At 66.8% G+C, this 26,301-nt stretch overlaps 5 protein-coding genes across 7 annotated transcripts; 3 read left to right on the top strand and 2 right to left on the bottom strand.

Moving 5' to 3' along the window:
- The first annotated feature begins 674 nt into the window (after positions 1-674).
- On the top strand, positions 675-1,830 carry TCAP (titin-cap). The gene is made up of 2 exons (XM_030256159.4): positions 675-844; positions 1,550-1,830. The coding sequence occupies exons 1-2, from the start codon at positions 699-701 to the stop codon at positions 1,803-1,805; spliced, it is 402 nt and encodes a 133-aa protein (XP_030112019.3). The 5' UTR covers positions 675-698; the 3' UTR covers positions 1,806-1,830.
- A 1,433-nt stretch (positions 1,831-3,263) lies between these two features.
- PNMT (phenylethanolamine N-methyltransferase) lies at positions 3,264-5,480 on the top strand. The gene is made up of 3 exons (XM_004174671.6): positions 3,264-3,639; positions 3,784-3,991; positions 4,997-5,480. Exons 1-3 carry the CDS (start codon positions 3,369-3,371, stop codon positions 5,430-5,432), a joined length of 915 nt encoding a protein of 304 aa, XP_004174719.5. The 5' UTR covers positions 3,264-3,368; the 3' UTR covers positions 5,433-5,480.
- A 528-nt stretch (positions 5,481-6,008) lies between these two features.
- On the bottom strand, positions 6,009-11,187 carry PGAP3 (post-GPI attachment to proteins phospholipase 3). 2 transcript variants are annotated; one of them, XM_030256202.4, is made up of 8 exons: positions 10,934-11,187; positions 10,073-10,170; positions 9,852-9,974; positions 9,009-9,071; positions 8,812-8,873; positions 8,250-8,386; positions 6,991-7,195; positions 6,009-6,530 (listed from the first exon to the last, which is right to left on the bottom strand). In XM_030256202.4, the coding sequence occupies exons 1-8, from the start codon at positions 11,124-11,126 to the stop codon at positions 6,467-6,469; spliced, it is 945 nt and encodes a 314-aa protein (XP_030112062.3). In that variant the 5' UTR covers positions 11,127-11,187; the 3' UTR covers positions 6,009-6,466. The 2 variants fall into 2 exon arrangements, with proteins under 2 accessions (XP_030112062.3, XP_030112061.3); XM_030256201.4 differs by having other exon boundaries at positions 9,852-10,004; positions 10,934-11,186.
- A 1,545-nt stretch (positions 11,188-12,732) lies between these two features.
- On the top strand, positions 12,733-22,648 carry ERBB2 (erb-b2 receptor tyrosine kinase 2). 2 transcript variants are annotated; one of them, XM_041721526.2, is made up of 27 exons: positions 12,734-12,938; positions 15,268-15,419; positions 15,498-15,684; positions 15,924-16,061; positions 16,152-16,220; positions 16,836-16,948; positions 17,023-17,164; positions 17,233-17,349; positions 17,797-17,923; positions 18,002-18,075; positions 18,157-18,247; positions 18,580-18,779; positions 18,868-19,000; positions 19,090-19,180; positions 19,254-19,414; positions 19,501-19,548; positions 19,628-19,766; positions 19,855-19,977; positions 20,054-20,152; positions 20,231-20,416; positions 20,493-20,648; positions 20,737-20,812; positions 20,893-21,039; positions 21,127-21,224; positions 21,298-21,471; positions 21,589-21,847; positions 21,926-22,648. In XM_041721526.2, exons 1-27 carry the CDS (start codon positions 12,857-12,859, stop codon positions 22,252-22,254), a joined length of 3,711 nt encoding a protein of 1,236 aa, XP_041577460.2. In that variant the 5' UTR covers positions 12,734-12,856; the 3' UTR covers positions 22,255-22,648. The 2 variants fall into 2 exon arrangements, with proteins under 2 accessions (XP_072775216.1, XP_041577460.2); XM_072919115.1 differs by having other exon boundaries at positions 12,733-12,938; positions 15,924-16,220.
- Positions 22,649-23,281: 633 nt separating this feature from the next.
- On the bottom strand, positions 23,282-25,452 carry MIEN1 (migration and invasion enhancer 1). Its single transcript, NM_001245280.1, is given in 4 exon segments — positions 23,282-23,957; positions 24,643-24,719; positions 24,915-25,012; positions 25,347-25,452. Coding segments are annotated over 4 exon segments (348 nt in total). The 5' UTR covers positions 25,436-25,452; the 3' UTR covers positions 23,282-23,873.
- Positions 25,453-26,301: the final 849 nt, after the last annotated feature.

Here is a 26,301-nt window from a genome sequence, read left to right as displayed (position 1 = left end):
AAACCCCCCCAGCGCTGAAGGGTGGGGTCTCCGGGCTGCTTGGGCCACTGGCCGTGGGTGGCACTGGCTGTGGGTGGCATTGTCACCCACCCTGTGGTGGCACCAGCAGCTCTGTCGACCTGGAGCATTTCTGCCTGCACCAGCTGTGCCCGGTGCCCCTCCAACCCTGGGGTAATCGCTGGGGTGGGACCCCCATGCCTGGGGACAGCTCTGGGGGCTGTCACCAGCCACGTCCTCTCTGTCCTCAGCCACGTCCACATCAGCCCTGGATCGCTGGCACCCCACTCTTGGCCCTACAAATGCCCATTTGGGGGGTCCCTACAGCCCCAAACCCAAACTGTGCTGGGGGGACACACTGGGAGGGACCCCAGTGGCCGCTGTGGCCGCTGTGGGTGGCACTGGGATGGCACAGAGGTGGCACACGACACCCCAGCGCTGGGAGGGGACAGCAAAGGCCAGCCGTGCCCTGGGCAGGTGCCAGGGCGGGTCCTGCCGCTGCCATCACGTTGCTGGCAGGGTCTGCCCCGCGTCCCCAAGTCGGGCAGAGGGGAGGGGACACACCCGTGGGTGCCACACACGTGTCCGAGGTGCCACCACCCCCCCTTTGGCAGGGCTCGGTGCCAGCGGCGCGTCCCAAAATAGCCCCAGCGGGGCCATAAAAGCAGGGAGGGCACGGGGAGAGGGGGCACAGCAGCACCATGGTGGGCCCCGGCGTGGTGGGGGGCTCCGGGGGGCTGCTCCCGGCCCGCCTGGGCTGCCGTGTCCGGGAGGAGGACGTGGGCAGGAGGGAAACCTTCAGCGCAGAGTGGCTGGACCTGGAGCTCAGCTCCCGGCCCGAGGACGGGTGAGGGGCACGGCCAGAGGGGTGCCAGGGATGCCAGGGGGGCACTGGGGACACGGGGGGTGTTGGGTGCTGGAGGATTTGGGGTTTTTTTGCCTGTTCTGGAATGCGGGGTTTCCATGGGGTTGTGGAGGGCTCCAAGTGTTTCAAGCTGTGGGGTCCCCGTAGGGTTTTGAGGGGCTCCGAGGGTCCCAAAATATGGGGTTTCCATGGGGTTGTGGGGTGATTCCAAAATTAGGGGTTTCCATGGGGGGTTTGGGGCTGTAGGAGACTCCAAGGGTGCTGATGGGGTTCTGGGCAGCCCAAACTTGGGTGTTTCCATGGGGTCTTCGGGCTCCAAGTGTCCCAAATTATGAGGTTCCCAGGGGGTCTTGGGGCTTTGGGGGTTTCTGAGGGTCCCTGTGGGGTCAGGGAAGCTCCAGGGGGGGTTGTGGGGGGTATCCAAGAGGGACTGGGAAGGTCTTAGGGTTCCTGTGAGGAAATGGGGGGTCTTTATGGGGCTGGGGGAGGCCGAGATTCCACAAGGGGCCGGGAGAATTCGGGGGTCTCCATGGGGCTGAGCAGATCCACGGGACGTGGGGGGGGTTCCCATGGAGCGGGACGGGACATGGGGGTCTCCAGGAGTCCTGGCGGGGTGGGGTGACCCCAAAGGGTCAGGGCAGGAGGGGAGGGTCTGTCCCCCACCCCAGCAGTGCCCCCCGTGCCCAGGTGGTGCCGGCGGGAGGCGGACACGCAGCGCCGGGAGACGCTGGAGCAGCGCGGGGCCGTGAGGGTGCTGGAGCAGCGCTCGCCCTGGGGGCTGCTGCGGGTGGGGGTCCTGGGGCAGCCCCTGACCCAGCACCTCCTGCCCTACGCCCGCACCCTCCCCGTGCCCCTCTTCGCCCCCTCAGACCTCCGCGGTGCCAAGGGGGGCGTCCCCCGCACCCTCTCCCGCTCCCTCTCCCACGAAGCCCAGCGGGGCTGAGCGTGGCAGAGGGGCCGGGGGAGGTGGGGGGTGGGGGGCAGCAGGGTGATGTTGGGGGGCTGGGGGGACCCACACCCCTGGGTCTGCTCAGCCGCCCCGAAGAAGCAGCGCGGGAAGGCGGGGGCAGGTGGGGGTGGGCTCCCATTCTCCTGGGACCCCACCCCGCTGTGGGCGTGGTGGGGGCCGGTGGGGGATGAGGACCCCGCGGGTCGGGGGGCTCCCGCCTTTCGGGGGGCTCCCGGCAGCTCCGGCGTGACTCAGTTTCCCTGGCGAGAAGATGGGAATGCGAGGATGAGGAGCGCTGAAACCCGCCCGGGGCTGGGGGCGCCCTGGGGGGGGCTGGAGGGGGTGGGGGGCTGCGGTACCAACCAAACCGTGGCCTTTGTACGGCAATAAACGCCTGCCTTGGCACCTCAGCGTCTTTTTTGGGGGGATTTAGGGAGAGAGGGACTGTGGGGGGGTGGGGGAACAGGGGGAAACTGAGGCACAGCAGCTGGAGGGACCCGGTGTCTTATGGGACTGGGGGGGTCTGGGTGAGGGGGGGTTTGTGCTTATATAACCCCCCCCGCATCGCCCACCCGGTGCCAGGCTCTGCAGTGCCCAGATTAGCTGTTCCCGCTCTGGATCCCGCTGTCCCTGGGCCCTCGCCAGGCTCTGTCCCCTCCCCGTGCCCGGCCCCGTCCCGGTCCTTCCTCCCGGGAGCCGCCGGTCCCTCACCTTCACCCCCCCCAGCTCCGGCACAGGCGGGACTGGGGGTCTTACAACGCCCCCGGCCCCATCAGTGGGAAGCACCCTGCTGCTTGTCCCGGAGCACTGGGAGCACTGGGAGCGCTGGGAGCGCTGGGATTCACCCAGATCCCTCCATATTTCCATCCCCATCCCACCAAATCCCTCCATATTTCCATCCCCATCCCACCAAATCCCTCCATATTTCCATCCCCATCCCACCAAAATCCCTCCATATTTCCATCCCCATCCCATTCTACCCAAATCCCTCCAAATTTCCATCCCATTCTACCCAAATCCCTCCAAATTTCCATCTCTATCCCACCCAAATCTCTCTGTATTTCCATCCCCATCCCACCCCAATCCCTCCATATTTCCCTCCCCATCCCATTCCAATCCTTTCCCACCCCCATCCCACCCCATTCCTATCCCTTCCCATCCCTATTTTCCCCCTCTCCATCCCATGGGACACTCCCGGGCTGGGGCAGCACGGAGGGGTCAGAGCCGCATCTCGGGCCGGGAGGACCAAACCCGCCAGGCCCGGGGCCGGGATTGCGGATCCCGGGATTGCTCCGGGATGCCCGGAGCCCGGGGAGGGCGGCGGGGCCGTTATCAGCTCCGGGATGGATCCGCCGTGATCCCGGGGCCGTTATCAGCTCCGGGATGGATCCGCCGCGGCCCCGGGGCCGTTATCAGCTCCGGGACGGATCCGCCGCGGTCCCGGGGCCGTTATCAGCTCCGGGATGGATCCGCCGCGGTCCCGGTACCGTTATCAGCTCCGGGATGGATCCGCCGCGCCCCGGGGCGCTGCGCTAACCGGGTTAGGCGGGGCGGGTGATGGATGGAGGGATGCGGGCTGGATGGATGGGGCCGTCACGGCTCCCCGCGGCCCCCCCCGGGCCGGGCAGCGATAAAAGGCGGCGGTGGCGGCGGGGGGAGCCGCAGCCCCTCGCCATGAGCAGCCCGGCCGCGCTCCGAGAGGGCTACGAGCACTTCGACCCCCGCGCGTACCTGCGCAACAATTACCTCCCACCCCGCGCCGACTTCTCCTCCGAGGAGTTCGTGGTGCCCTGGAAGCTGCGATGCCTGGCCGAGACCTTCGCCAGCGGTGAGGGGAAGGCGGCCCAGCGGGGATCCCCCCGGTGGGGTGGGGAAACTGAGGCACGGAGCGCTCCTCTGCTCCTCCCCGGTTGTCCCGGTGCCCTGATTGCTGTGAGGATCTCCCCCCACAACACCTCCTGTCCCCTCCCAGGTGAGATCCGGGGCCGGACGTTGATCGATGTGGGCACGGGCCCCACCATCTACCAGCTGCTGAGCGCCTGCGACCACTTTGAGGAGATCGTGGCCACCGATTACCTGGCGGTGAACCGGGAGGAGCTGGGCCGGTGGGCGCGGGGCGAGCCCGGAGCCTTCGACTGGAGCCCCTTCATCCAGCACGTCTGCAAGATCGAGGGGCGCGGGTAGGGGGGCCAGGGGGGCGCGGGGGGCTGCGGGAGCCCTGGAGGAGGGGGGTGGTCCCTGCTGGATTGGGTCCCCAAAATCCACGGGATCACAGATTGATCCCTGTAGAATAATGTCCCTGAATCCCATGGGATCACAGCCACATTTTCCCTCAGATGCTGAGGTGATCCCTACGGGACCGTGTCCCAAAATCCAACGGCATCACGGCCCCACATCCTCACAGACACTGTTCCCAAATCCCATGGGTTCACAGCCCCATGTCCCTGCAGGATCCCAGCCTCACATATCCATGGAATCCCATCTCTGTGCCTGTGCATGAAGGGTTGATCCCCACGGGAGCCTGCCCAGCTGATCCTGTTCCCAAGTCCCTGTGGCTGTTGGGTCAATCCCTCCTGGATCCCATCCCCACAACCTGCAGCTGTTGGGTTGGTCCCCAGCAGATCCTGTCCCTTTGTCCCTGTGCATGTTGGGTTTGCCCCGGTGCAATCCTTCTCCGGGATGGTTCTGGAATGGGCATCCCACCCCACATCCCTGTGTGTGCCAAATGGATCCCATCCTCACATCCGTGTGTGTGCCAAATCGATCCCATCCCCACATCCCTTGGACACTGTATTGACCCCATCCCCACATCCCTATGGGACACTGGATTGATCCCATCCTCATCCCCATTGACACGGGATCGATCCCCCCACATCCCCATTGACACTGGATCGATCCCCTCCCCACATCCCTATGGGACACTGGATTGACCCCATCCCCACATCCCTATGGGACACTGGATTGATCCCATCCTCATCCCCATTGACACGGGATCAATCCCCTCCCATTGCCATTGCCATGGGATCGATCCCCCCCCACATCCCCTTTCATGATCGATCTCTCCCCACATCCCCACTGACACAGGATCCATCCCCCCCCCATCCCCGCCTTTCCCGGCTCTATCCCCTCCCCACACCCCCCACTCCCCATCCCACCCCCCACTCCCCCGTTCCGCCGCTCCTCAGGGAGCCGTGGCAGGACAAGGAGCGGCGTCTCCGGCAGCGCCTCGGGCGGATCCTGCCCATCGACGTGCACCGGCCGGAGCCGCTGGGGACCCCCCTGCGCCCCCGCGCCGACGCGCTGCTCTCCGCCTTCTGCCTGGAGGCCGTCAGCCCCGACCGCGCCGCCTTCGAGCGGGCTCTGGCCCACCTGGGCAACCTGCTGCGGCCCGGGGGCCACGTCCTGCTGCTGGGAGCCCTGGGCGAGTCCTTCTACCTGGCGGGCCCCGCTCGCCTGCCCGTGGTGCCGCTGCAGGAGTCGGATGTGCGGGAGGCGCTGGCGGCCGCGGGCTTCGCGCTGCGGGAGCTGCGCACTTACGCGATGCCCCCCGCGCTCCGCACCGGCGTGGATGATGTGGATGGAGTGTTCTTCGCCCACGCGCAAAAACCGCTGGAAGGCTGAAGGGAATCCCCCGGAAATCCTCGGGAAATCTCCAGCCCCCGATGGGTGAGGGTGACAATAAAGGATAAGATTGTGGCAGAGGATGGAGATGGTGCTGAGGGTGTGGGGAGGGGGCGCATGGAGATCTGGGGGGGTCAGGGACCTCTGGGTGGGGGGGAAATGGGGTGAGAGCAGCGTGGGAGATGGGTGAAGGGTGAGGGGAGGATGGGATGGGTGGGTGGGGTCTCAGCAGGGGGATACGGGCACAAATGGGGGTGCGGAGAGCAAAACAGGGTGGGAAAGGGGGTGCAGAGTGAGGGGCACAAGATGGGGGGATATGGGGTGTGCTGAAGGGGTTGGGGAACACTGAGGGGGTTTGGGACACATGGAGGGGATTTTGGGGCACACGGGGTGGGACAGAGTTAACGCAGGGTGGGAAATGGGGTGCAAGACCGTGGGTAAGGGGTGACAGCAAAAGGGAATGGGGTACACTGGGGGGTGGGGGAGAGCAGACATGGGGCTGCGTATGGCAGGGGCCCACAGGGTGCCCTTGGGGCAGGGAGGGGACACGGGGAGGGGACAAGAACCCAGCACGGCACAGATGAAACTCAGCTTTATTCACATCCCACAGCACACCCGGGGAAGGGGGAATGGGGGGGCACAGCCCCTCTGGGCTGGGAGGGGGCACACCCAGCCCCCAAGGCACCCACACAACACCCCCCACCTATGGCAGAGCCCCCCCATACACACAGACCACCCCCCAATCACCCACGTGCCCCCCAGCTGCCACTGTCACCTCATGGGGGTCCCCAGCTCAGCACGGGGAGGGTTTGGGGGGGCTCAGCTGTCCTTGACCCCTCTGTGCCCAGCAGTGGGGGGTTCCCACCCCCCTGGGAAGATGGGGGGCACGGGGGTTGGGGGGAGAAAAACAAACCTCAGAAGGCAAAACCGGGGTGGGGCAGGAGGCTGTGGCCGGGGGGGGGTCCGGGAGGTCGCTTGGCACAGGGCAGGGCCCTGGGGGGGCACGGGGGGCATTGCCCACCCCCCCAGCAGCTCTAATCCACTTTGAAGAGGTCGGAGTTGGCCTTCAGGAGGTAGAGGCTGTCGTCCATCAGGAAACTGGGGGGACAAGGGGGGGATGAAGTGGGGGGTTTAGGGGAGCTTTGAACCCACCACTGAGCACAGCGACCCCGGGGTCCCTCCAGCACCCCGATTTCAAGGTGGGGGGATGTTTGCGCATGGCAAAGGCAAGGGAGGGACCAAGAACACCCCACGGGAAACTGAGGGGGTGCTGAGCACCCCGATTTCAACAGAGGGCTCACAGCACCCTCAGCGGGGTCACCAACACCTCGGTGCCAAGGCTGGGACTCCCAGCACCCCACAGAAAACTGCAGGGGCCCTGAGCCCCCAAATTTCAAGAGGAGGATGCTGAGAAACCCACAGAGCACGGTGGGCCCTGAATACCCCAATTTCTAAAGGGTGCAGAGTCTCCAACACCCCCCAGACCCCGGGGGGCTCCCTGGGGAACACGGGGAGCCCCTCACCCCTGTTTTAACAGGGGAAAGAGGGGGTCACTGACCTGTAGAAGAGCACGTTGAGGGGGATGGTCCCGATGTGCCAGAGCGCGTGGGCGTCCAGCACCCAGAGCAGGGGGGGGAAGTCGAGGAGCTCGAGCAGCGCCAGCGCCTGGAGCAGCAGCACCGCAGCCGCGCATTTCCACACGTGCGGCAGCCGCCGGCCCTGGCGCAGGCACCAGCGCAGCCACCACGCCACCGTCAGCGTGCCTGGAGGGAACCAAAGCAGCCACGGGGTCACGGTGCTGGCAAAGCACGGGGGGAATGGGGAGAAGGGTGCCCAAAGTCTGTCAGAGTTCCTGGGGAAATGGGGGGATCAGGGATAGAGAGGTGCCCAAAGTCTGTCAGAGTTCCTGGGGAAACGGGGAGATCAGGGATAGAGAGGTGCCTAAAATCTGTCAGACTTCCTGGGGAAAAGGAACACAGGCACAGGGGAGTGCCCAAATTCTGTCAGAATTCCTGGGGAAACAGCGTGGGGGATTGGGGAGAGGTGGGTGCCCAAAGTCTGTCAGAGTTCCTGGGGAAACGGGGGGATCAGGGATAGAGAGGTGCCCAAACTCTGTCAGAGTTCCTGGGGAAACGGGGGGTCAGGGATAGAGAGGTGCCCAAAGTCTGTCAGAGTTCTTGGGAAATGGGGGGATCAGGGATAGAGGGGTGCCTAAAGTCTGTCATCTTGGGGAAATGGGGGGATCAGGGATAGAGAGGTGCCCAAACTCTGTCAGAGTTCCTGGGGAAACGGGGGGATCAGGGATAGAGAGGTGCCTAAAGTCTGTCAGAATTCCTGGGGAAATAGGAGAACACAGGCACAGGGGGTGCCCAAACCCCAGTCAGAATTCCTGGGGAAACAGGGAATCAGGGAGAGGGGAGTGTCCAAAGCCTGTCAGCATTCCTGGGAAAGCAGGAACACAGACACAGGGGTACCCAAACTCTGTCAGAATTCCCGGGGAAATAGGAGAACACAGGGACAGGGGAGTGTCCAAAGCCTGTTAGCATTCCTGGGAAAACAGGAACACAGACACAGGGGTACCCAAACTCTGTCAGAATTCCTGGGAAAATGGCACAGCAGGGTCAGGGGTGTCTTGGGGGCAACCAAACCCCGGGCAGAACTCCTGGGGAAACAGGGGGGGATCAGGGACAGGGGGGCTCAGGGATGGGGAGAGCACAGACTGACCCCTGACACAACCCCAGTGCAGCTCCAGTGCCCCCCAGTCCATCCCAGTGCTCCCCAGTGCCTCCCAGTCCATCCCAGTGCCCCCCAGCTCACCAGCAGCGGCGTTGGCCACCAGGTTGTAGCCGTAGTCAAAGCGCACGAGGCTCAGGTAGGAGATGTGGCCGGCGAGGAAGAGGAGGAGGAAGGCCCTGAAGACGCTGATTAAGGCCGGGCGCTGCAGCCCCAGCGTCCTGTGGAGAAGGGGGATGGTCAGTGTCCTCCCAGTATGGCTCGGGGCCCTCCCAGTATGGCCCGGGGCCCTCCCAGTATGGCCCGGGGCCCTCCCAGTATGGCCCGGGGCCCTCCCAGTATGGCCCGGGGCCCTCCCAGTGGCCCCCAGTCCGTCCCCAGCACCCCCAGTCCATTTCCAGCACCCCCAGTCCATTCCCAGTGCCCACCAGTGCCCCCAGTCTGCCCCAGCACCCCAAGTTTGCCCCAGCACCCCCTTGTCCAACCCCACTGCCCCCCAGTGCCCCACAGTCTGACCCCAGTGCCCCCCAGTCCATCCCCAGCACACCCAGTGCCCCCCAGTTTGCCCCAGCACCCCCAGTTTGCCCCAGCGCCCCCCAGTCCATCTCCAGCACCCCCAGTCTGCCCCAGTCTGCTCCGTGCCCACCTGACGCAGCACAGGTACACAGAGTGCAGCACGACGGCCGAAGCACAGAAATAATCCAGTTTCTGTGGGGTTTGGGGCGTCTGAGCCGCGCTGGCACAGTGGGAAGAGGCGGGGGGGGGGGGGTCTGGGGACACTCGGGGGGGGTGGCACCCCAAACTGGGGGGTTTGGGGACACTCGGGGGGTGGCACTGCCTCACCTCCGTCAGCGCCGTGTCCCTGGTGTGGAACACGGTGGACCAGAACCAGGCGTTTAAGGAGACCTGGGCAAAAGGGAAATTTGGGATTTGGGGGGTCAGGGGGCCCCACCCCTCATTTGGGGGTGCTGGGAATGGGGTGGGGGGGATGGAAGAGCTGGAGGTGGGGGGATCGGGGGGTTATGGGGGAGATGGGGGGGAAGGAGGGAAAATGGGGGGGAAAGGAAGGGGAAAGGAGGAAAAGGGAAAGAGGAAAAAGGGAAAGGAGGAAAAAGAAGAAAAGGGGAATGGAGGAAAAGGGAAGGGGAAAAAGGAGAAAAGGGGAAGGGGAAAGGAGGAAAAAGGGGGAAAGAAAGGGACAGGGGGAAGAAAACGGGACAGGGGGAAAAAAAAGGGACAGGGGGAAAAGGGACAGGGGGAAAAGGAGAAAAAGCAAAGGGGAAAGGAGGAAAAAGGGAATGAGGGGAGAGGGAGAAGGAAAAGAAAGGGAAAGAGAGAAAAAGGGAAGGGGAAGGGAGTGGAAATGGAAAAGGGAAAGAAGAAAAAGGGAAGGAGGGGAGATGGAAAAAGAAAAGAAAGGGGAAGAGAAAAGGAAAGGGGAAAGGAAGAGAAAGAAGGGGAAAAGGGACAGAAAAGGTATGGAACAGGGAGAGAAAGGATGGGGGAAAAAGGGACGGGGTAAAAAGGAGTGAAAAAAAGGATGGGGAGAAAGGATGGGGAGAAAAAAGGATGGGGGAAAAAAGGAAGGGGGAGAAGAGGACGGGGGGAGAAGAGGACGGGGGGAGAAGAGGACGGGGGGAGAAGAGGACGGGGGGAGAAGGGTGGGGAAAGGGCAGCGGGGCTCACCCAGGCGAAGGCGACGCAGGTGGGGTAGGTGGGCGCGGCGGGGGGCACGGCCGCCCGGTAGCGCAGCAGCATCACCAGGCTGGCCAGCCCGTTGAGGAAGGAGGCCAAGGCGGAGGCGGGCTCCTGGAAAAACAGGAACCGGGAGAAGGGCCACTGGGAGGGGACAGGGGGGTCAGCGGGACCCCGACCTGCCCCCCAGCCAGCCCGGGTGGGCGGCTCACCTTGCCGTGGAACTGGGGCACGCGGTGCCCGCCCTGCTGGTACAGCCGCACCGTCAGCCACATGCACTCGTACTTGCACTCGTCCCGGCACGTCCAGCCTGCGGGGCACACCAGTGCCTCCCAGTATGCCCCAGTGCCTCCCAGTATGCCCCAGTGTGACCCTGGCCCAGCTCAGGGCAGAAGGAGCGGGTGGGGTTCACCCCGTGGCACCGGGGACACCCCCAGCCTCACTGAGCAATCTGGGGGGACACCCAGCCACCCCCATGGTGGGACCAGCAGTGTGGACCAGTAGCTCCCAGTATGGCCCAGTGACTTCCCAGTATAGCCCAGTGTCCCTCCAGATAGTTCAGGGATACACCAGGCTGGCCCAACACCTGTCCTGGTAAAGTCCAGTGTCCCCACAGTATGGCCCAGTGACCTCCCAGTACAGCCAAGTGACTCCCAGTATGGCCCAGTGACTCCCCAGTATGGCCCAGTGTCCCCACAGTATGGCCCAGTGTCCCCACAGTATGGCACAGTGACTTCCCAGTATGGCCCAGCGACTCCCCAGTATGGCCCAGTGACCCCAATTCATAGTCCAGCGCCTCCCAGTATAGACCAAACCCAACCCAGTAGCCACCAGCATGACCCAGTGACAACCAGTATAGGCCAAGTGACCCCCAGGGCTCCCCAGTCAGCCCCAGTACGGCCCTGAGGCCAGCCCAGGGCTCCCCAGTACATCCCAGTTTAACCCCAGTCTCCCCCAGTCCCTCCCAGTCCGGCGGGGGCGTGGCCTCACAGGGGGCGTGGCCTCAGAGGGTGCGGCCGCCAATGGGGCGTGGCCTCCGCCCCTCTCAGCCAATGGGCGCGGGGGGGCGGTACCTGTCAGGCCCATGTAGAGCGGCTGCCGGGCGCGGAAGTTCCGCAGCGCCGCCCCGGAGCAGTTCTGCCGCTCGCAGCGGCTCAGGCACTCCCGGTACAGCGGTTCCCGGTCCCCCTGCGAACCTTGGGCCGGGTCCGGCGCTGCCGCCGCCATCAGAAGCAGCAGCAGCAGCGGCGCCGGCCGCGCCGCCATCGCCGCCCGGCCCGGCCGCTTCCGGCCCGCCCCGGAGATGGGGGCGGCGCGGGGCACTGTGGGATATACCCCCCCCCCCCCCCTCAGCGACACTGCAAAGCATCATGGGATATGTCCCCTCACGGGCCCGGGGGTCCCGGTGCCCTCCGGTGACCCTCCGGTGTCCTGCGGGGACCTCCGGTGTCCTACGGGCCTCGCGGCCATTTCATAGCACGGGGACAGCGCGCCCTGACGGCCCGAGTGGTCCCCGCCATGCGGGACCCCCGGCAGCGGCCATAGGATGAGGTCGCAATGGCGGCCCGGCCTGCGGTGCTGATCCCCGTCCCTGCCCCGCGGCGGGCGGGACCCCAACAGCGACAGTGCCCCGCTGGCAACGTGCCCTGTGCCAGGATCACGGCCTGGTGCCACCATCCTGCTGCTCCTGGTGCCATGCCTGGCTCTGCCCGGCAGGGGGGCTCGGATGGGGTCCCCATGAGTGGGGGTCCCCATGAGTGTGGGGGTCCCCATGAGTGTGGGTCCCCATGAGTGTGGGGGTCTCCATGAGTGGGGGTCCCCATGAGTGTGGGTCCCCATGAGTGGGGGTCCCCATGAGTGGGGGTCTCCATGAGTGTTGGTCCCCATGAGTGGGGGTCTCCATGAGTGGGGGTCTCCATGTGTGGGGGTCTCCATGAGTGTTGGTCCCCATGAGTGTGGGTCCCCATGAGTGTGGGTCCCCATGAGTGTGGATCCCCATGTGTGGGGGTCCCCATGAGTGGGGGTCCCCAGGTCCCAGTTCCCTCTGTGTGCCCAGGGCAGCAGGTGAAGGTGGAACAGGTGAAGGGGGACAGCTGCCAGCTCTTGTCACCTCATTTGGGACCCGTCAGGTGCTGCTGGACTGTCCCCACCACCCAGGACAGTCCCCAACCCCCTGGGACTGACCCCCCAAACCCATCAGTGACATTTCTGTCCCCAGCACGGGTGACAGTCACCGCGCCAGGGAGGCAGGGAAGGGGACAAGGATGGAGGCCGTGTCCTCCCCCCCGTTCAGGCGACCCCCGGGATCGCGGCAGGACCCCGGGACTGGAGCGCTCCGGGCTGGGGAGTCCCCGGTGCCCGCCAGGGGATGGGAACGGGAACTCCGGGATGGGAAGCGCAGGGGGGGATGGACCGGAGGGGTCGCGGTGACGCGTTCCCGGTGCTCCGAGCGGGTGGAAAGTGGAGTGGGAGCCAGGGGGAGCTTGGAGCGGGGGGTTCCCGGTGGTCCCGGGGATAGGAGGGGGAACGGGGGGTTCCCGGGGGTGGGAAGGGGGAACGGGGGGTTCCCGGTTGTCCCAGGGATGGGAAGGGGGAACGGGGCGTTCCCGGTGGTCCCGGGGATGGGAAGGGGGAACGGGGCGTTCCCGGTGGTCCCGGGGGTGGGAAGGGGAATCGGGGGATTCGCGGTGGTCCCGGGGGATGGACGGCGGTGATTCCCGGTGCTACGGAGAACGGGAGGAGGGAAGGGGGGTCCGCGGCGGGAGGTTCCCGGTGCTCCGGGAGGTTGGACCGGGGGAGGGGGGGGGTCTGTCCTGGTCCGGGCCGGCGGGAGCGCGCGGGGGCGGCGGGAGCGCGCGGCGCGCCCTCGCCCGGGGCCGGGACCGGGATCGGGATCGCGAGGCGGAGCCCGGGAGCGGCGGGAGGCGGCGGCTCCGGCTCCGCAAACTTTCCCGGAGCGGCGGCGGGGCCATGGGCCGCGGCCCGCGCTGAGCACCATGACCGCGGCCGGCGGCTGCCCCGGCACCGGGCCGCTGCTGCTGCTGCTGGCCGCCCTCTGCCCCCCCGCCGCCGCTGAAGGTGGGTCCCACCGGGGAGCTCCGGGGACACCGGGGACACCGGCAATCGGGGCAACTCCGGGCCGCGGGAGCGTCCCCGCGCAGCGACTTGGCGCAAAGTTTTGCACGGGACCGACCGGGACCGGGGGGGGAACCGGGAAAGGGAGGGGGGGACACGGGGGGCGTGACCGAGAGGGCACCGGGGGGGACATCGGGGGTGGGACCGAGTGGAAAACCGGGAGGGGACCGTGGGGGCCTCGAGTTGGGAACGAGGGAGGCACCGGGGGTGGGACGGGGCAGCTCTGAGAGCGGGTCGGGGGCACCGGACCGCGGGGTCCGGTGTGCCCGGGGAGCTGCACCGTGGGAAGCGACGGGACCGCCTTCCCCCGGTCCTTCCCCGGTCCCCTCCCGCTGTTCCCTCGGTGCCCCCGGTTCTCCCCGCCGCGGGCAGCGCGACCCCGGTGTCCCCGCGCCGCGAGTGGCCGCCGGGACTGGGGGCCGAACTGGTGTGTACTGGGAGGCGCTGGGGCCAGGCGGGAGGCCCGGCCCGCTGCGCCCCGGTTCCCCCGAGCGGGACGATTCCCGGGAGGGATTTCGGGGCTCCGGTAGAGCTCGGAGCGGGGACCGGTCCCAGGGCGAGAACGGGGGTCCCCAACTTGTGGGGTTCCCTTCCCGTGGGCATGGGGAGGCTCCGGGGTGCGGGGCAGGCGCGGTGCCCCACGGAGCGGCTGGCTGGCTGGGTGGGTGGGTGGGTGGCTCGGTGGGTGCGTCCCCGTCGCTCCCATCCACATTCTCGGCGTGCCGCACCCAGCCCAGCCCCGGGGGGAGCGGGGAGCCCGGCCCCACAGCCCCCGGGCCTCGGGGAGGGGGCTGCTGGCCCCACAGAGGGCACCGACAGCCCCAAAAGTCGGACCCTGCTGCCCCCCAACAGGGAGGAAAGTGAATGCCCGGTGGGACTGAAGCAGTGTGAGGTGGTGGGACAGGGACGTGGGGACACACCGGGTGGCCTCCAGTCCCGGCACCCCACAGCTCACGCTGCTTGGAGGGTCCGTGTGGGGCGAGCTGCTGGTTCGGGACACCGCGGTGTGTCCCCGGGGCCGGGTCGGTGCCCGGCAGCCCCGGGGGCACGTGGCGGCCGGGCTTTACCGGACCGGGCGGGATGGATCCGTGCCCGGGGCGAGCAGCCAAGGCCAAACCGTGGGGCACGGAGCCGGGATCCCCCCAGGACCCGGCGCTGCCGCGCACTTGTCCCACCTGCCCTTTGCCCCGGGGAAGCCCCGGCACGCCGTGCCCGGCACTGCAGGTGTGGGCACGGACCTTGAGCTTTGGCCCAAGGCACGTTCCCTGCCGGGGTCCCCCCGCTGCACGGCCGCTCGGGTGGGAGAGAGCCGAACCCCAAATTCGGGGGGCTTCCTCTTTCCTGGCCGTTTTTTCCCTGGCTCAAAGGCCTCGGAGCAGGCGGGGGAGGAGAGTTCCAGCCGGGTCGCCCGGACACGGGGCCGCGCCCGCAGCTGCCCAGCACCGGGGGCTGTCACTCAGCCTCGGAGCAGCCGGGAACCGGCGCACCGAGCCGCGCCTGACCCCCGTGTGCCCCCCCTGCCCGCGCTGGGACGGCGGCGCCTCGGGGCTGGTGGCTCTGGCAGTGACACCGTGGTGGCAGCAGGGTCGGGGCCGGGCTCTGGCGTGGGGGGCTCTCCCCGGTGAGGTGTTGGGGTGCCGGGGGGCCGCGGGCGCGCCGGGGCTGGGCCGTGCCCGCCAGCCCTGCGTCACCGCTGCTCCCCAAACACGCCCGACCTGAAAAGGCGGTTCCAGCCGGGAGCGGGCGGCCGGGGCCCTGTGCCACCCGCGCCCGTGACTCACTCGCCCGGGGCTTGGCACCCAGGCCGGCCTCCCGCGCCCCCCGCCCCGCCTGGGTGCCGCGGGGATGCTCGTCCTGCCGGCAGCCCCCCGACAATGGGGCCCCGCCGCCGTCACCGCTCAACAATCGGGTCTTGTCTCGGCGCGGCCGCCCCGGCGGCGTGGGCAGCGCATTCCTGCCCGCGGCCCCCGCTCCGGCCCCGCGGTCTGGGGGTCCCGACCCAGCCCCCTGTGCAGTGCCCGGCCCCCGCCGCCGGTGCCCGTTGTCCCTCGAGCGGGGCCCGGTGCCAGAGCGGGAGCAGCTGTGCCGCGTGTGCCGGGGTGGGAGCCGGGGGAGCCACGATCCAGGAAACCCATCGGAAGCTGTTGGGAGCAGCCCCGGAGATAAACGGCGGCCGCCGCACCCGCGGCGTTTCCTGCGGGGGCCGGAGCTCCGCGTCCCGCGGGGGAGTGAGAGGGGTTGGGGACCCGCTGAGTCCTCGCTGTCCCCACAGTCTGCACCGGCACCGACATGAAGCTGCTGCGTCCCTCCAGCCCCGAGAGCCACTACGAGACCCTGCGGCACCTCTACCAGGGTTGCCAGGTAGTCCAGGGCAACCTGGAGCTCACCTACCTGCCCGCCGACGCCGACACCTCCTTCCTCAAGGTGCGCAGCGGGAAACGCCCCGAGGGGAGGGAAGGCCGAGAGTCCCCCCGGCCCCTCACCCGTGTCCCCCCATGGCAGGACATCAAGGAGGTGCAGGGCTACGTGCTGATCGCGGAGAACCAAGTGAGCGGGCTGGAGCTGCAGGGCCTGCGCATCATCCGCGGCACGCAGCTCTTCCAGGACCGCTACGCCCTGGCTGTGGTGGCCAACGCCGGCCCCACCGGGACACCGGGGCTGCGCCAGCTCGGCATGAGGCACCTCACAGGTGGGAAAGCCCTGTCTGGGTCGCTCGGGTACGTGGGTTGCTGCTCCTGCAGCTGGGAGCTGCCAGCTCCGCTCTGGGGTGGGAGGTCCCTTGGGGTCCCTGTTCGGGTGTGGGTGTCCCCATGGAGGATCCCACCCAAGGGTGCTCCCATGGAGTGGCAGGTCCCTCCCGAGGAGTCCCCGCGGGGCTGCAGGACTTCTCCATGCTGACCCCCCCCCACCTGTCCCCCCCTCACTCAGAGATCCTGAAGGGAGGGGTGCGTATCGAGAGGAACCCCGAGCTGTGTTTCCAGGAGACCATCCTCTGGAGCGACATCTTGCACCGGCACAACGAGTTCCGTGCCGAGATCCAGGTGGAGAGCACCCGCAGCCGCAGCTGTGAGTGCCCCAGGGGGGTTGTGGTACCAAGGGGGGCTCCGGGGGTTCCAGCCCCCCTGGCACCCCCTGCTCACACCTCCCCCTGTGCAGGTCCCGACTGCCGGGCGCTCTGTGCCGAGGGGCACTGCTGGGGCGAGGGCAAACAGGACTGCCAGACGTGTGAGTGTGGGGCCCACAGAGGCTCTGACCCACCCCCCCAGGGACCCCCAAAGCCCCTGGGAACATCTTTCCTTCCCTCTGTATGCCCCTGCTCCACTGATCCCCGCTTGGCACCCAAATTTCCGTCCCAGAGACTCCCTGGACCTTCTGCTTGCACTCACAAATTGTTGCCCTGCTGAGCCCTACTTGCCACCTAAGTCCCATTCCCAGAGACTCTCTGGACCTTCCCAAAATCTCTGTCCCACTGACCCCTATTTGCCACCTAAATCTTGCCCCCTGACCTATTTAACCCCCAAATCCTCATTCCACTGAGCCCTGCATGGCACCCAAATCCTGGCTCCAGAGTTCTTCTAAAGTCCCTGCTCTGGGAGCCTCCCCTTACATCCCAAATCCCTGTCCTGAGGACTGTGCTTACACCCCAAACCCCATCCCTGCGACCCCCCACCTTGCCCCCCAGATTCCTGTCCCACTGCCCCCACTTGGCCCCTGAATTCCCACCACCCAAATTTTTACCCCGGAAACCCCCTTACCCTCCAACCCCTCATCCTGGGGACTCCCCCACTGCCTGGGGTGGGGGGAATCCACGGGGGTTCGTGTCCCTCTGTGTCCCTGCAGTGACCAACAGCATCTGCCACGGCTGCCCACGCTGCAAGGGCACCAAGCCCACGGACTGCTGCCACGAGCAGTGCGCCGCCGGCTGCACCGGCCCCAAGCACTCCGACTGCCTGGTGCGCGCGGGACGGGGGCACCGGGGGTCCTGGGGGGCAACAGGGCGCTCACACGGTGTGTACCCCCTCCCCAGGCCTGCCTGAACTTCAACCGGAGCGGGATCTGCGAGCTGCACTGCCCCCCGCTCGTCGTCTACAACTCGGACACCTTCGAGTCGATGCCCAACCCTGACGGGCGCTACACCTTTGGTGCCAGCTGTGTCAGCCAGTGTCCCTGTGAGTGACACCCTGGGGGGGTGCAGGGGTGGCCGGCGTGGCCCTGACCCCCCTCCTGCCCCCTCCAGACAACTACCTCGCCACGGAGGTGGGGTCCTGCACCCTCGTGTGCCCCCAGAACAGCCAGGAGGTCACGGTCAACAACGTGCAGAAGTGTGAGAAGTGCAGCAAACCCTGCCCGGAGGGTGAGAAACTCAACCCGGGGGTCTGGAGGGGCTCTGAGTGCCTGAGGATGTGGGTGAGCAGCCCCCAGGGGCTGGAGGGGGGCTCTGGACGCTGCAGGATTGGGGATGAGCAGCTCCTCGATGTCCTGGGGGGCTCATGGAGTTGCCAAGGTTGTGGGTGAGCGGCCCCCCAGTATCTGGGCAGGTCCCCAGGGGTGTGGGTGAACCCTGGGGGCTGGGGGTACTCTGGGGATCCCAAGGATGTGGGTAAGCAGCTTTCCCAAGCATTGGGGGGCTCTGGGGTCCCCAGGGATGTGCATGACCAATCCTCAGTGCAGCTCTGGGGACTCCAAGGCTGTGTGGGGGTGCTACTATGCCCTGTGGAAGTATCTCCATGGCTTGTGGGGCAGTGTTTTGGGGTGCTTGGGGGTCCTGGCAGAGCACCCCAGCCCTGCCATGCCCCCTCAGTGTGCTACGGGCTGGGAGTGGATTTCCTGAAGGGCGTCCGTGCTGTGAACGCCTCCAACATCCAGCACTTCTCCGGCTGCACCAAGATTTTTGGGAGCCTGGCCTTCCTGCCCGAGACCTTCGCTGGGTGAGTTCCTGATTCCCCTCCCTGAGCCCACCGGGACCCCCGGCGGGACCCCCCCAACCTCCCTCCCGCCCCCGGCAGGGACCCCAGCACCAACACCCCACCCCTGGACCCCAAACTGCTGCGGATCTTCGAGAGCCTGGAGGAGCTGACGGGTGAGAGCTGGGGGAGCTGGGGGGGCTCGAGGGCTCCGGGTTTGGGGGGGACGTGAGGTGGTGACACTCAGCTCCCCCCAGGCTTCCTCTACATCGCGGCCTGGCCACCCGACATGAAGGACCTGGGGGTTTTCCAAAACCTGCGGGTGATCCGGGGCCGGGTGCTGCACAAGTGAGCAGGGACGGGGACGTGGGGGGACACAGGAGGGGACACGGGGATATGGAGTGACACGGGGATGCAGAGGGGATGTGGGGAAATGTTGAGGCATAGGGGGACGCAGAGAGACGTGGCGGGGGTGCAGGGGGAACACACGGGGAGCTGTGGGGACATGGGGGGACACGAGGGTGGGATGGGTGGGATGCAGGGGTTGCAGGGGAGATGTGGGTGGGACCCAGGGGGATGCAGGGGGACACGAAGGGGGTTCACACGGGGTGCAGAGGGGCACGGGAAGGACACAGAGGGACACGGGGACACGCGTGTCTCACCCGTGGGTGTCTCGGCAGTGGCGCCTACTCGCTGACGCTGCGGGACCTGGCGGTGCAGGCGCTGGGGCTCCGGGCCCTGCAGGAGATCAGCAGCGGGATGGTGCTGGTGCACCACAACCCCCAGCTCTGCTTCCTCCAGAAGGTGCCCTGGCACAGCATCTTCCGCAACCCCCGCCAGCGCCTCTTCCAGACCCACAACAAGCCCCCCGAGCAGTGCGGTAAGAGGAGCCCATGGGGGTGGAGGGGGATGTTGGACCCCCCCCTATTGCTGACAAAGCCCTGGTGCTGATGGTGCCCCCCTTGCAGAGAGCGAGGGGCTGGTTTGCTTCCACCTCTGTGCCCAGGGGCACTGCTGGGGCCCCGGCCCCACCCAGTGCGTGGCCTGCGAGCGGTTCCTGCGCGGCCAGGAGTGCGTGGCCTCCTGCAACCTCCTGGATGGGTGAGTGGAGAGCCTCGGGAGCACCAAACAGAGTCCCCACGCACTGCAGGGTGGGGCTGGGACTCCATCCCCGCGCCTTTGCCCCGCAGAGCCGTGCGGGAACACGCCAACGGGACGCGGTGCCTGCCGTGCCACCCCGAGTGCCAGCCCCAGAACGGCACCGAGACCTGCTTCGGATCGGTGAGGCCAGGGACACGCACGGGGCGGGGTGGGGGTGCCCCCAGACACTCTCAACCCGCCCCGGTTCCTGCAGGATCCAGACCAGTGCGTGGCCTGTGCCCACTACAAGGATGCCCAGCAGTGCGTGCGGCGCTGCCCCAGCGGCGTCAAGGCCGACGCCTCCTTCGTGCCCGTCTGGAAATACCCGGACGAATTCGGCGTGTGCCAGCTCTGCCCCACCAACTGCACCCACTCGTGAGTTGGGGGTCCCTAGCCAAGGAGGGGGTGCTGGCAGCTGCAGGGGGCTGCTGACAGCAGGGGGCTGCACCCTGTGTCCGCAGGTGCACGATCCGCGACGAGGACGGATGCCCCGTGGACCAGAAGCCAAGGTAGGAGCGTGGCCGTGCTGTGCCACCGCCGCTCTGGGTGCCGGGGGTCCCCCCACGCTGATGGGCTCTTGGCACGCAGCCAGGTGACGTCCATCATCGCCGGCGTGGTGGGGGCTCTGCTGGTCATCGTCCTGCTCCTCATCACCGTCATCTGCGTCAAGCGCCGGCGGCAGCAGGAGCGCAAGCACACCATGCGGCGGCTGCTGCAGGAGACCGAGGTGGGCATCTCCCGGGGGGCAGGAGTGCACCCTCAGCGCCTGGGGGGCATCAGGAGCCTGGCTCCCCTCACCCCTTCGTGCCCCACAGCTGGTGGAGCCGCTGACGCCCAGCGGGGCCCTCCCCAACCAAGCCCAGATGAGGATCCTCAAGGAGACGGAGCTCAAGAAAGTGAAAGTTTTGGGTTCTGGCGCTTTTGGCACCGTCTATAAGGTGAGGAATGGGGACAGCACGGCGGGACGTGACCCTCGCTGCTCTGCATCCCCTCACCTGCTTGTCCCCACCTCAGGGCATCTGGATCCCCGATGGGGAGAGCGTGAAGATCCCAGTGGCCATCAAAGTCTTGCGGGAGAACACATCGCCCAAAGCCAACAAGGAGATCCTGGACGTGAGTGTGGCCACGGCGCTGCAGGGGAACGGGGCTGGCAATGACCCCTGCCCACCCTGACCCCCCTGCTGCCCACAGGAGGCCTATGTGATGGCAGGGGTGGGCAGCCCCTACGTGTCCCGGCTGCTGGGCATCTGCCTGACCTCCACGGTGCAGCTGGTGACGCAGCTGATGCCCTACGGCTGCCTCCTGGACTACGTGCGGGAGAACAAGGACCACATCGGCTCCCAGGACCTGCTCAACTGGTGTGTGCAGATCGCCAAGGTAGGACAGGGGACCTGGGCAGCTCTGGGGGGGTCCTGGGGGAGACCAGGGACAGCTGGACATGTGCCACCTCCAGGGGATGAGTTACCTGGAGGAGGTGAGACTGGTGCACCGGGACTTGGCCGCTCGCAACGTCCTCGTCAAGAGCCCAAACCACGTCAAGATCACCGACTTCGGGCTGGCGCGGCTGCTCGACATCGACGAGACCGAGTACCACGCTGATGGTGGCAAGGTGGGGCTTGGGGACTCGGGGCAGCGATGCTCCCCTCGGTGACAGCCACCCCCCAGTCCTGCTCACCTCTCCCTCCGCCCTGTCCCAGGTCCCCATCAAGTGGATGGCGCTGGAGTCCATCCTGCGCCGGCGCTTCACGCACCAGAGCGACGTCTGGAGTTACGGTGCGTCAGGGTGTCCCCACCCCGGGGTCCTGGGGGGTCCCAGCGCGCTGCTCACCCCCACAGCCGTCCCCTCCCTCCAGGTGTCACCGTGTGGGAGCTGATGACGTTTGGGGCGAAGCCGTACGACGGGATCCCTGCCCGGGAGATCCCCGACCTGCTGGAGAAGGGCGAGCGGCTGCCGCAGCCGCCCATCTGCACCATCGACGTCTACATGATCATGGTGAAATGTACGGGGAGGCAGCCCGGGGACAGGGAGGGGACAGGGCGGGGTGTCACCCTGCTCCCGGCCCTGACGGCACCCGGCTCTGCTGCAGGCTGGATGATCGACTCCGAGTGCCGGCCCAAGTTCCGGGAGCTGGTCACCGAGTTCTCCCGCATGGCCCGCGACCCCCAGCGCTTCGTGGTCATCCAGGTACGCAGATCCCCGGGGTCCCGTCCCCTCGCCGGTGCCCTGGGGCGAGCACTGACCGGTGTGACCCCCCCAGAACGACCTGGTGGGGCTGCCCGGCTCCATGGACAGCACCTTCTACCGAGCGCTGCTGGATGAGGAGGACATGGACGACCTGGTGGACGCCGAGGAGTACCTGGTGCCTCACCACGGCTTCTTCAGCACCGACACCTCCACCACCACCTACCGCAGCCGCATCTCCTCCATGTGGGTACGTGGGGAGGGCCGGGAGGGAGCTCCCAGTCCTTCCACCCGTGAGGGGCGAAGCGCCGGGATGGTCCTCGGGGTGGGCTCAAGTGCCCGACTCCGTGTCCTCTCCCACACTCAGAGCACGGCGGAGTCTCCAGCCAAGGTGGAAGAGGGCGAGGGCTTGGCCGCCTTCTCCTTCCCCGCCCAGGGCCTGGCGGAGGGGCCAGAGGGCCCAGTCCCAGAGGTGCCAGATGGGGACAAGGTGGCCCTGCAGAGCCCCCCGGGGCGGGAGCCCGGCACCCTGCCCCGCTACAGCGAGGATCCCACCGGGCTGACGGCCAAGGACGGAGAGGACCCCGAGTGCTTCACCGTCCCAGCCCCCCACAGCACCATGCCAGGTAGGGAGGGCACGGCTGGACCCTTGGGGAGGTGGTGGGGGGCGTCTGCCTGTCCCTAACGTGTCACTCACCCCGCAGAGTACGTGAACCAGGCTGGGGAACGCCCGCCCCGCGCCCCCCCGTCCCCGCCGGACAAGCCCAAGGGGCACCAGGGGAAGAACGGGCTCATCAAGGACCCCAAGAACTCCTTCCCAGGGCCCTTCGGCCACGCTGTGGAGAACCCCGAGTACCTGGCACCCCACAGCGCCCCGGCCCCTGGCCCCTTCAGCCAGGCCTTCGACAACCCCTACTACTGGAACCAGGACCCTGCCAAGGCTGGTGGCCCCGAGGGTGGCCCCGGCACGACGCCCACGGCCGAGAACCCCGAGTACCTCGGCCTGGCCGGCCCCGACACCACGGCCGTGTAAGAGACACCCCCAACTTCACCAAGGCAGCTCAGGGAGGGACGAGCCACGGCCGCAGGGCTGGGGGTCCACCCCCTGTGCCCGAGGGTGGCACCGCTCACGCAGGGCTGGGAGAGCCCAGGACGCTGTGGGGCAGCAGAGTGGGGACATAGGGGTCACCCTCGGGGCACCCACAAGCTGTGGGTGGTGCCCGGAGCAGCCCAGGGAGCTCGGAGCCAGCACGGCCTGGAGAAGGACAGAGCCTCTGCCATGCCCCCCACTCCAGGGCTGTCCCAGTGCCTGGGACACGTGGACTTGCACTGAGGGCAGCTGGACTGAGAGCAGTCCCGGCTGCTCCGGGATTCTTCGGAAGCACCGGGATGTATATTTGATAATTGTACATTGGTTGTTTTTTCTACTCTCGTGGTCTCTTTGGTTTCCTCTTCTCCGTCGGATTCAGCTCTGTCTCCGAAGGACCAACATGTCACACCCCTTCCCTTTTCCTTCTTTTTTCCCCCTTTTCCCTCTCTTTTTCCCTTTTCCCTTCTTTTTTCCCCTTTTTGCCTTCCCTTTTCCCTCCTTTTTTCCTCTTTTTCCCTTCCCTTTCCCACTTTTCCTTTTTCCTTCCCTTCCCCATTTCTCTTCCTTTTTTCCTCTTTTTCCCTTCCCTTTCCCCCTTTTCCTTCCTTTTTCCCTTCCCTTTCCCCCTTTTCCTTCCTTTTTCCCTTCCCTTTCCCCCTTTTCCTTCCTTTTTCCCTTCCCTTTCCCCTTTTTCCTTTCTCCTTTTTTCCCCTTTTCCTTTCCCCATTTCCTTTCCCCTTTCCCCTCCTTCCCATTCCTTTTTCTGTTTCCTTTTCCCCTTCCCCCTTCCCTTTTTCCCTTCTCCATTCCCTTTTCCCCTTTTTTCTTCTCCCCCTTTCCCTTCCTTTTCCCCTTTTCCCTCTCCCCATTTTTCCCCCCTTCCCTTCCTCTCCCCTCTGTCACCCTCCCCACCACTCTGAAGGACAAAATTCCTGTCCCAGCCCCCATTCCCGAGGGAGAGCAGAGGAGCCACATTCTCCAGCCTTTATTCCGCCCATTATACACAGTATAGAATAAATAGGGGACCCCCCACAGCCCGAGGCCAAGGGCAGGCTCATTCCAGGCAGGAAGCAGGGCTGGGAATGAGCCTGGGAATGAGCCTGGGAATGAGCCTGGGAATGAGCCTGGGAATGAGCAGGGGGGTGTGAACACACCTGGGCTTCCCCCATGGCCGCCCTGCCTGGGATTAAACAGTGCCAGAGGGACTCTAATCATTAACAAATTCCAGGGAATTCACAGCCAGCGGATGGATTCCCTTTGGAATTCCCCTGCTGGCAGCTGCTCCGTCCATGGCAGACCCCCCATTCCCAGGGCATGAGGGAGGGGAGATGCCAACCCCGTGCCCCCTCAGGGAGGAAGGCAAAGGCAGCTTGGAGACCCCCCAAACCACGGCTACACCCCACAGCAGGTGGGGCAGGGGACAGAACGACCCCAGTGCCACCCGTGCCACAGCTCTGCCCTTCCCAGTGCCACCCCAGGAGGCTCCTGAGCCCCCTGGGCACGCAGGGATTTAAGGGAGGGGGCGAGGGGCAGCCTGGGGGGACCCCGCTGTGCTCGGGGGGCTACAGGATGACGCAGGGGGGGCGGCTGTTGGTGATTTTCTCCAGGGGCTCCCCATTGCGGGCACGGCGGATGGCCTCGATCAGCTGGGGAGACACAGCAGGGCAGGGTCACACGGGGATGGGGACACGGGGATGGGACACGGGGATGGGGACACGGGGATGGGGACACATGGAGGGGACACGGGGATGGGGTCACACGGGGATGGGGACACGGGATGGGGACACGGGGATGGGGACGCGGGGATGGGGACACGGGGATGGGGACACGGGGATGGGGACACGGGATGGGGACGCGGGGATGGGGACACGGGGATGGGGACGCGGGGATGGGGTCACACGGGGATGGGGACACGGGATGGGGACACGGGATGGGGACGCGGGGATGGGGACACGGGGATGGGGACACGGGGATGGGGACACGGGGATGGGGACACGGGGATGGGGACACGGGGATGGGGACATGGGGGACGGGGACACGGGGATGGGGTCACACGGGGATGGGGACACGGGATGGGGACATGGGGGACGGGGACACGGGGATGGGGTCACACGGGGATGGGGACATGGGGGATGGGGACACGGGGACAGGGACACATCCCAGCCACGGCGAGGGGCTCCCCTCTGTCCCCTCTACCCCTGCAGAGGAGGGGGAACAGCTCCAGAGGGTGACAAAATGTGGGCAGATGCCACCACAGGAGGGGCTCCCTGCAAAGCAAACCCCCTCCCCAAAGCCCAGCCTGGCTGAGCCCGGGCCCCCGGGGGCACTCACGTCCTTCTCGTAGGGAAAGCCGCCGTTCTCCAGCTTGGAGAAGACCAGCTGCCCGTTGATCTCGATCTCAAAGGCACCTGAGGGCACACACAAAGCCCAACCCTGAGCTCTGTGCCCCCAAAAACATCCCCACCCCGCCAGCATCGTTTTGCAGACCCCAAACCTGCTGAGGGGGAGCAAGCAGGAGGGTTTAACCCACCCCAGACCCCCAGCACGGCACTGGGGGGGCCCGGGGTGTGCCCCCCGAGGCCGAGGCTGCTGTGGGGTCTCACCGGTGCCCCCCAGGCGTGACTCGATCTCGATGTCGGGGTACTCGTCCCGCACGGCGCTCGCCAGCTCCTGGTACGTGGCCTCGAAGCCGCAGGGCTCGCTGGGGAGGGGGGAGCGGTCTGAGGACACAACCCCTTCCTCAGCCCACCAAATCCTCCACAACCCCTTCCTCAGCCCCCCAAATCCTCCATAACCCTTTCCTCAGCCCCCCAAATCCTCCACAACCCCCTCCTCAGCCCCCCAGCCCCTCTATCCTCTCCTCAGCCTCTCCCTTCTCTCCGCAGTCCCCTCCGCGCCTGAACCCGCCGCACGGCTCACCCCAATTCCCCCCGTTTGTGCTCCCGGTACCGCTGTGGGCCCCACCCCGGGGGGCTCCCACCCCGGGATCCCCTCGGTCCATGCGCCCCCGGGCCCCCCGCGGCCGCGGCGCTCACCAGTACTCCACCACGATGCGGACCCGCCGCTCGGCCCCGTTCCCGGCCCCGTTCCCGGTCCCGGTCCCGTCCCCGGTCCCGCCGCTCATGGCCCCGGTGCCGCCGCGCCGCCGCTTCCGGGTTTGGTCACGTGACGCGGCGCTTCCGGCCGCTCTGCCCCGCTCGTCTCGTCTGCTCCGGGAGCGCCGGAGGACCCAGAGTGACCCTCAGGGACCCTCAGGGACCCCCGGGGGACACAGAGTGACCCTCAGGGACCCTCAGTGACCAGAGTGACCCCCGGGGGACACAGAGTGACCCTCAGTGACCCCCGGGAGGACCCAGAGTGACCCTCAGGGACCCCCGGGAGGACCCAGAGTGACCCTCAGTGACCCAGAGTGACCCTCAGTGACCCCCGGGAGGACCCAGAGTGACCCTCAGCGACCCCCGTGAGACACACACTGACCCTCAGTCACCTCTACTGACCTAAAGTGACCCAAACTCACCCTGTGTCACCTGCAGTGACCCCCTGAACCCCTCCGTGGGGACACCTCTAGGGACTCTGTGACCCCCATGGCAGCCCTAGACCCCAGTGGGGACTCCCAGACCCCGTGTGGGGACACCCCACAGGGGATACCCACAAGGGACACCCACAAGGGACACCCACAGGGGACACCCCACAGGGGACACCCACAGGGGACACCCACAGGGGACACCCACAGGCAACACGCAGAGCCCCTAAGTGACCCCACATCCCACTGCGTTCCCATATCCCAAATACTGCCCCCAATCCTCCTGGAAGGGTCCCTGAACTGTGGAGACCCCCATGACCCCCCCCACCCCATGGTCCCACTGCAGGGGTCCCTTAGGGGACAATGGGGACATCCCCCTCCTGCCATGGGGACCTTCCAGCCCCGCTTTGGGGGCACCAGGGGTTTGGGGAGCCTCACCTGGGGGTCTGTGGGATCCGCACCCCCCA

The sequence above is a fragment of the Taeniopygia guttata genome, chromosome 27 (assembly GCF_048771995.1).
Source record: "Taeniopygia guttata chromosome 27, bTaeGut7.mat, whole genome shotgun sequence".
NCBI lineage: Eukaryota > Metazoa > Chordata > Aves > Passeriformes > Estrildidae > Taeniopygia > Taeniopygia guttata.
This window is presented reverse-complemented; position numbering and strand designations above follow the sequence as displayed.

Coding starts and splice junctions, on each gene's coding strand:
- TCAP (XM_030256159.4), top strand. CDS start 699: ATGGTGGGCCCCGGCGTGGTGGGGGGCTCCGGGGGGCTGCTCCCGGCC. Junction 845..1,549: donor AGCTCCCGGCCCGAGGACGG/GTGAGGGGCACG, acceptor CCCCGTGCCCAG/GTGGTGCCGGCGGGAGGCGG.
- PNMT (XM_004174671.6), top strand. CDS start 3,369: ATGGATGGAGGGATGCGGGCTGGATGGATGGGGCCGTCACGGCTCCCC. Junction 3,640..3,783: donor GGCCGAGACCTTCGCCAGCG/GTGAGGGGAAGG, acceptor GTCCCCTCCCAG/GTGAGATCCGGGGCCGGACG. Junction 3,992..4,996: donor TGCAAGATCGAGGGGCGCGG/GTAGGGGGGCCA, acceptor GCCGCTCCTCAG/GGAGCCGTGGCAGGACAAGG.
- PGAP3 (XM_030256201.4), bottom strand. CDS start 11,126: ATGGCGGCGCGGCCGGCGCCGCTGCTGCTGCTGCTTCTGATGGCGGCG. Junction 10,171..10,933: donor GCTCTACATGGGCCTGACAG/GTACCGCCCCCC, acceptor TGTGCCCCGCAG/GCTGGACGTGCCGGGACGAG. Junction 6,531..6,990: donor CTCAACGTGCTCTTCTACAG/GTCAGTGACCCC, acceptor TTGTCCCCCCAG/TTTCCTGATGGACGACAGCC.
- ERBB2 (XM_072919115.1), top strand. CDS start 12,857: ATGACCGCGGCCGGCGGCTGCCCCGGCACCGGGCCGCTGCTGCTGCTG. Junction 17,924..18,001: donor CTGCCCGAGACCTTCGCTGG/GTGAGTTCCTGA, acceptor CGCCCCCGGCAG/GGACCCCAGCACCAACACCC. Junction 19,978..20,053: donor CTTTTGGCACCGTCTATAAG/GTGAGGAATGGG, acceptor TCCCCACCTCAG/GGCATCTGGATCCCCGATGG.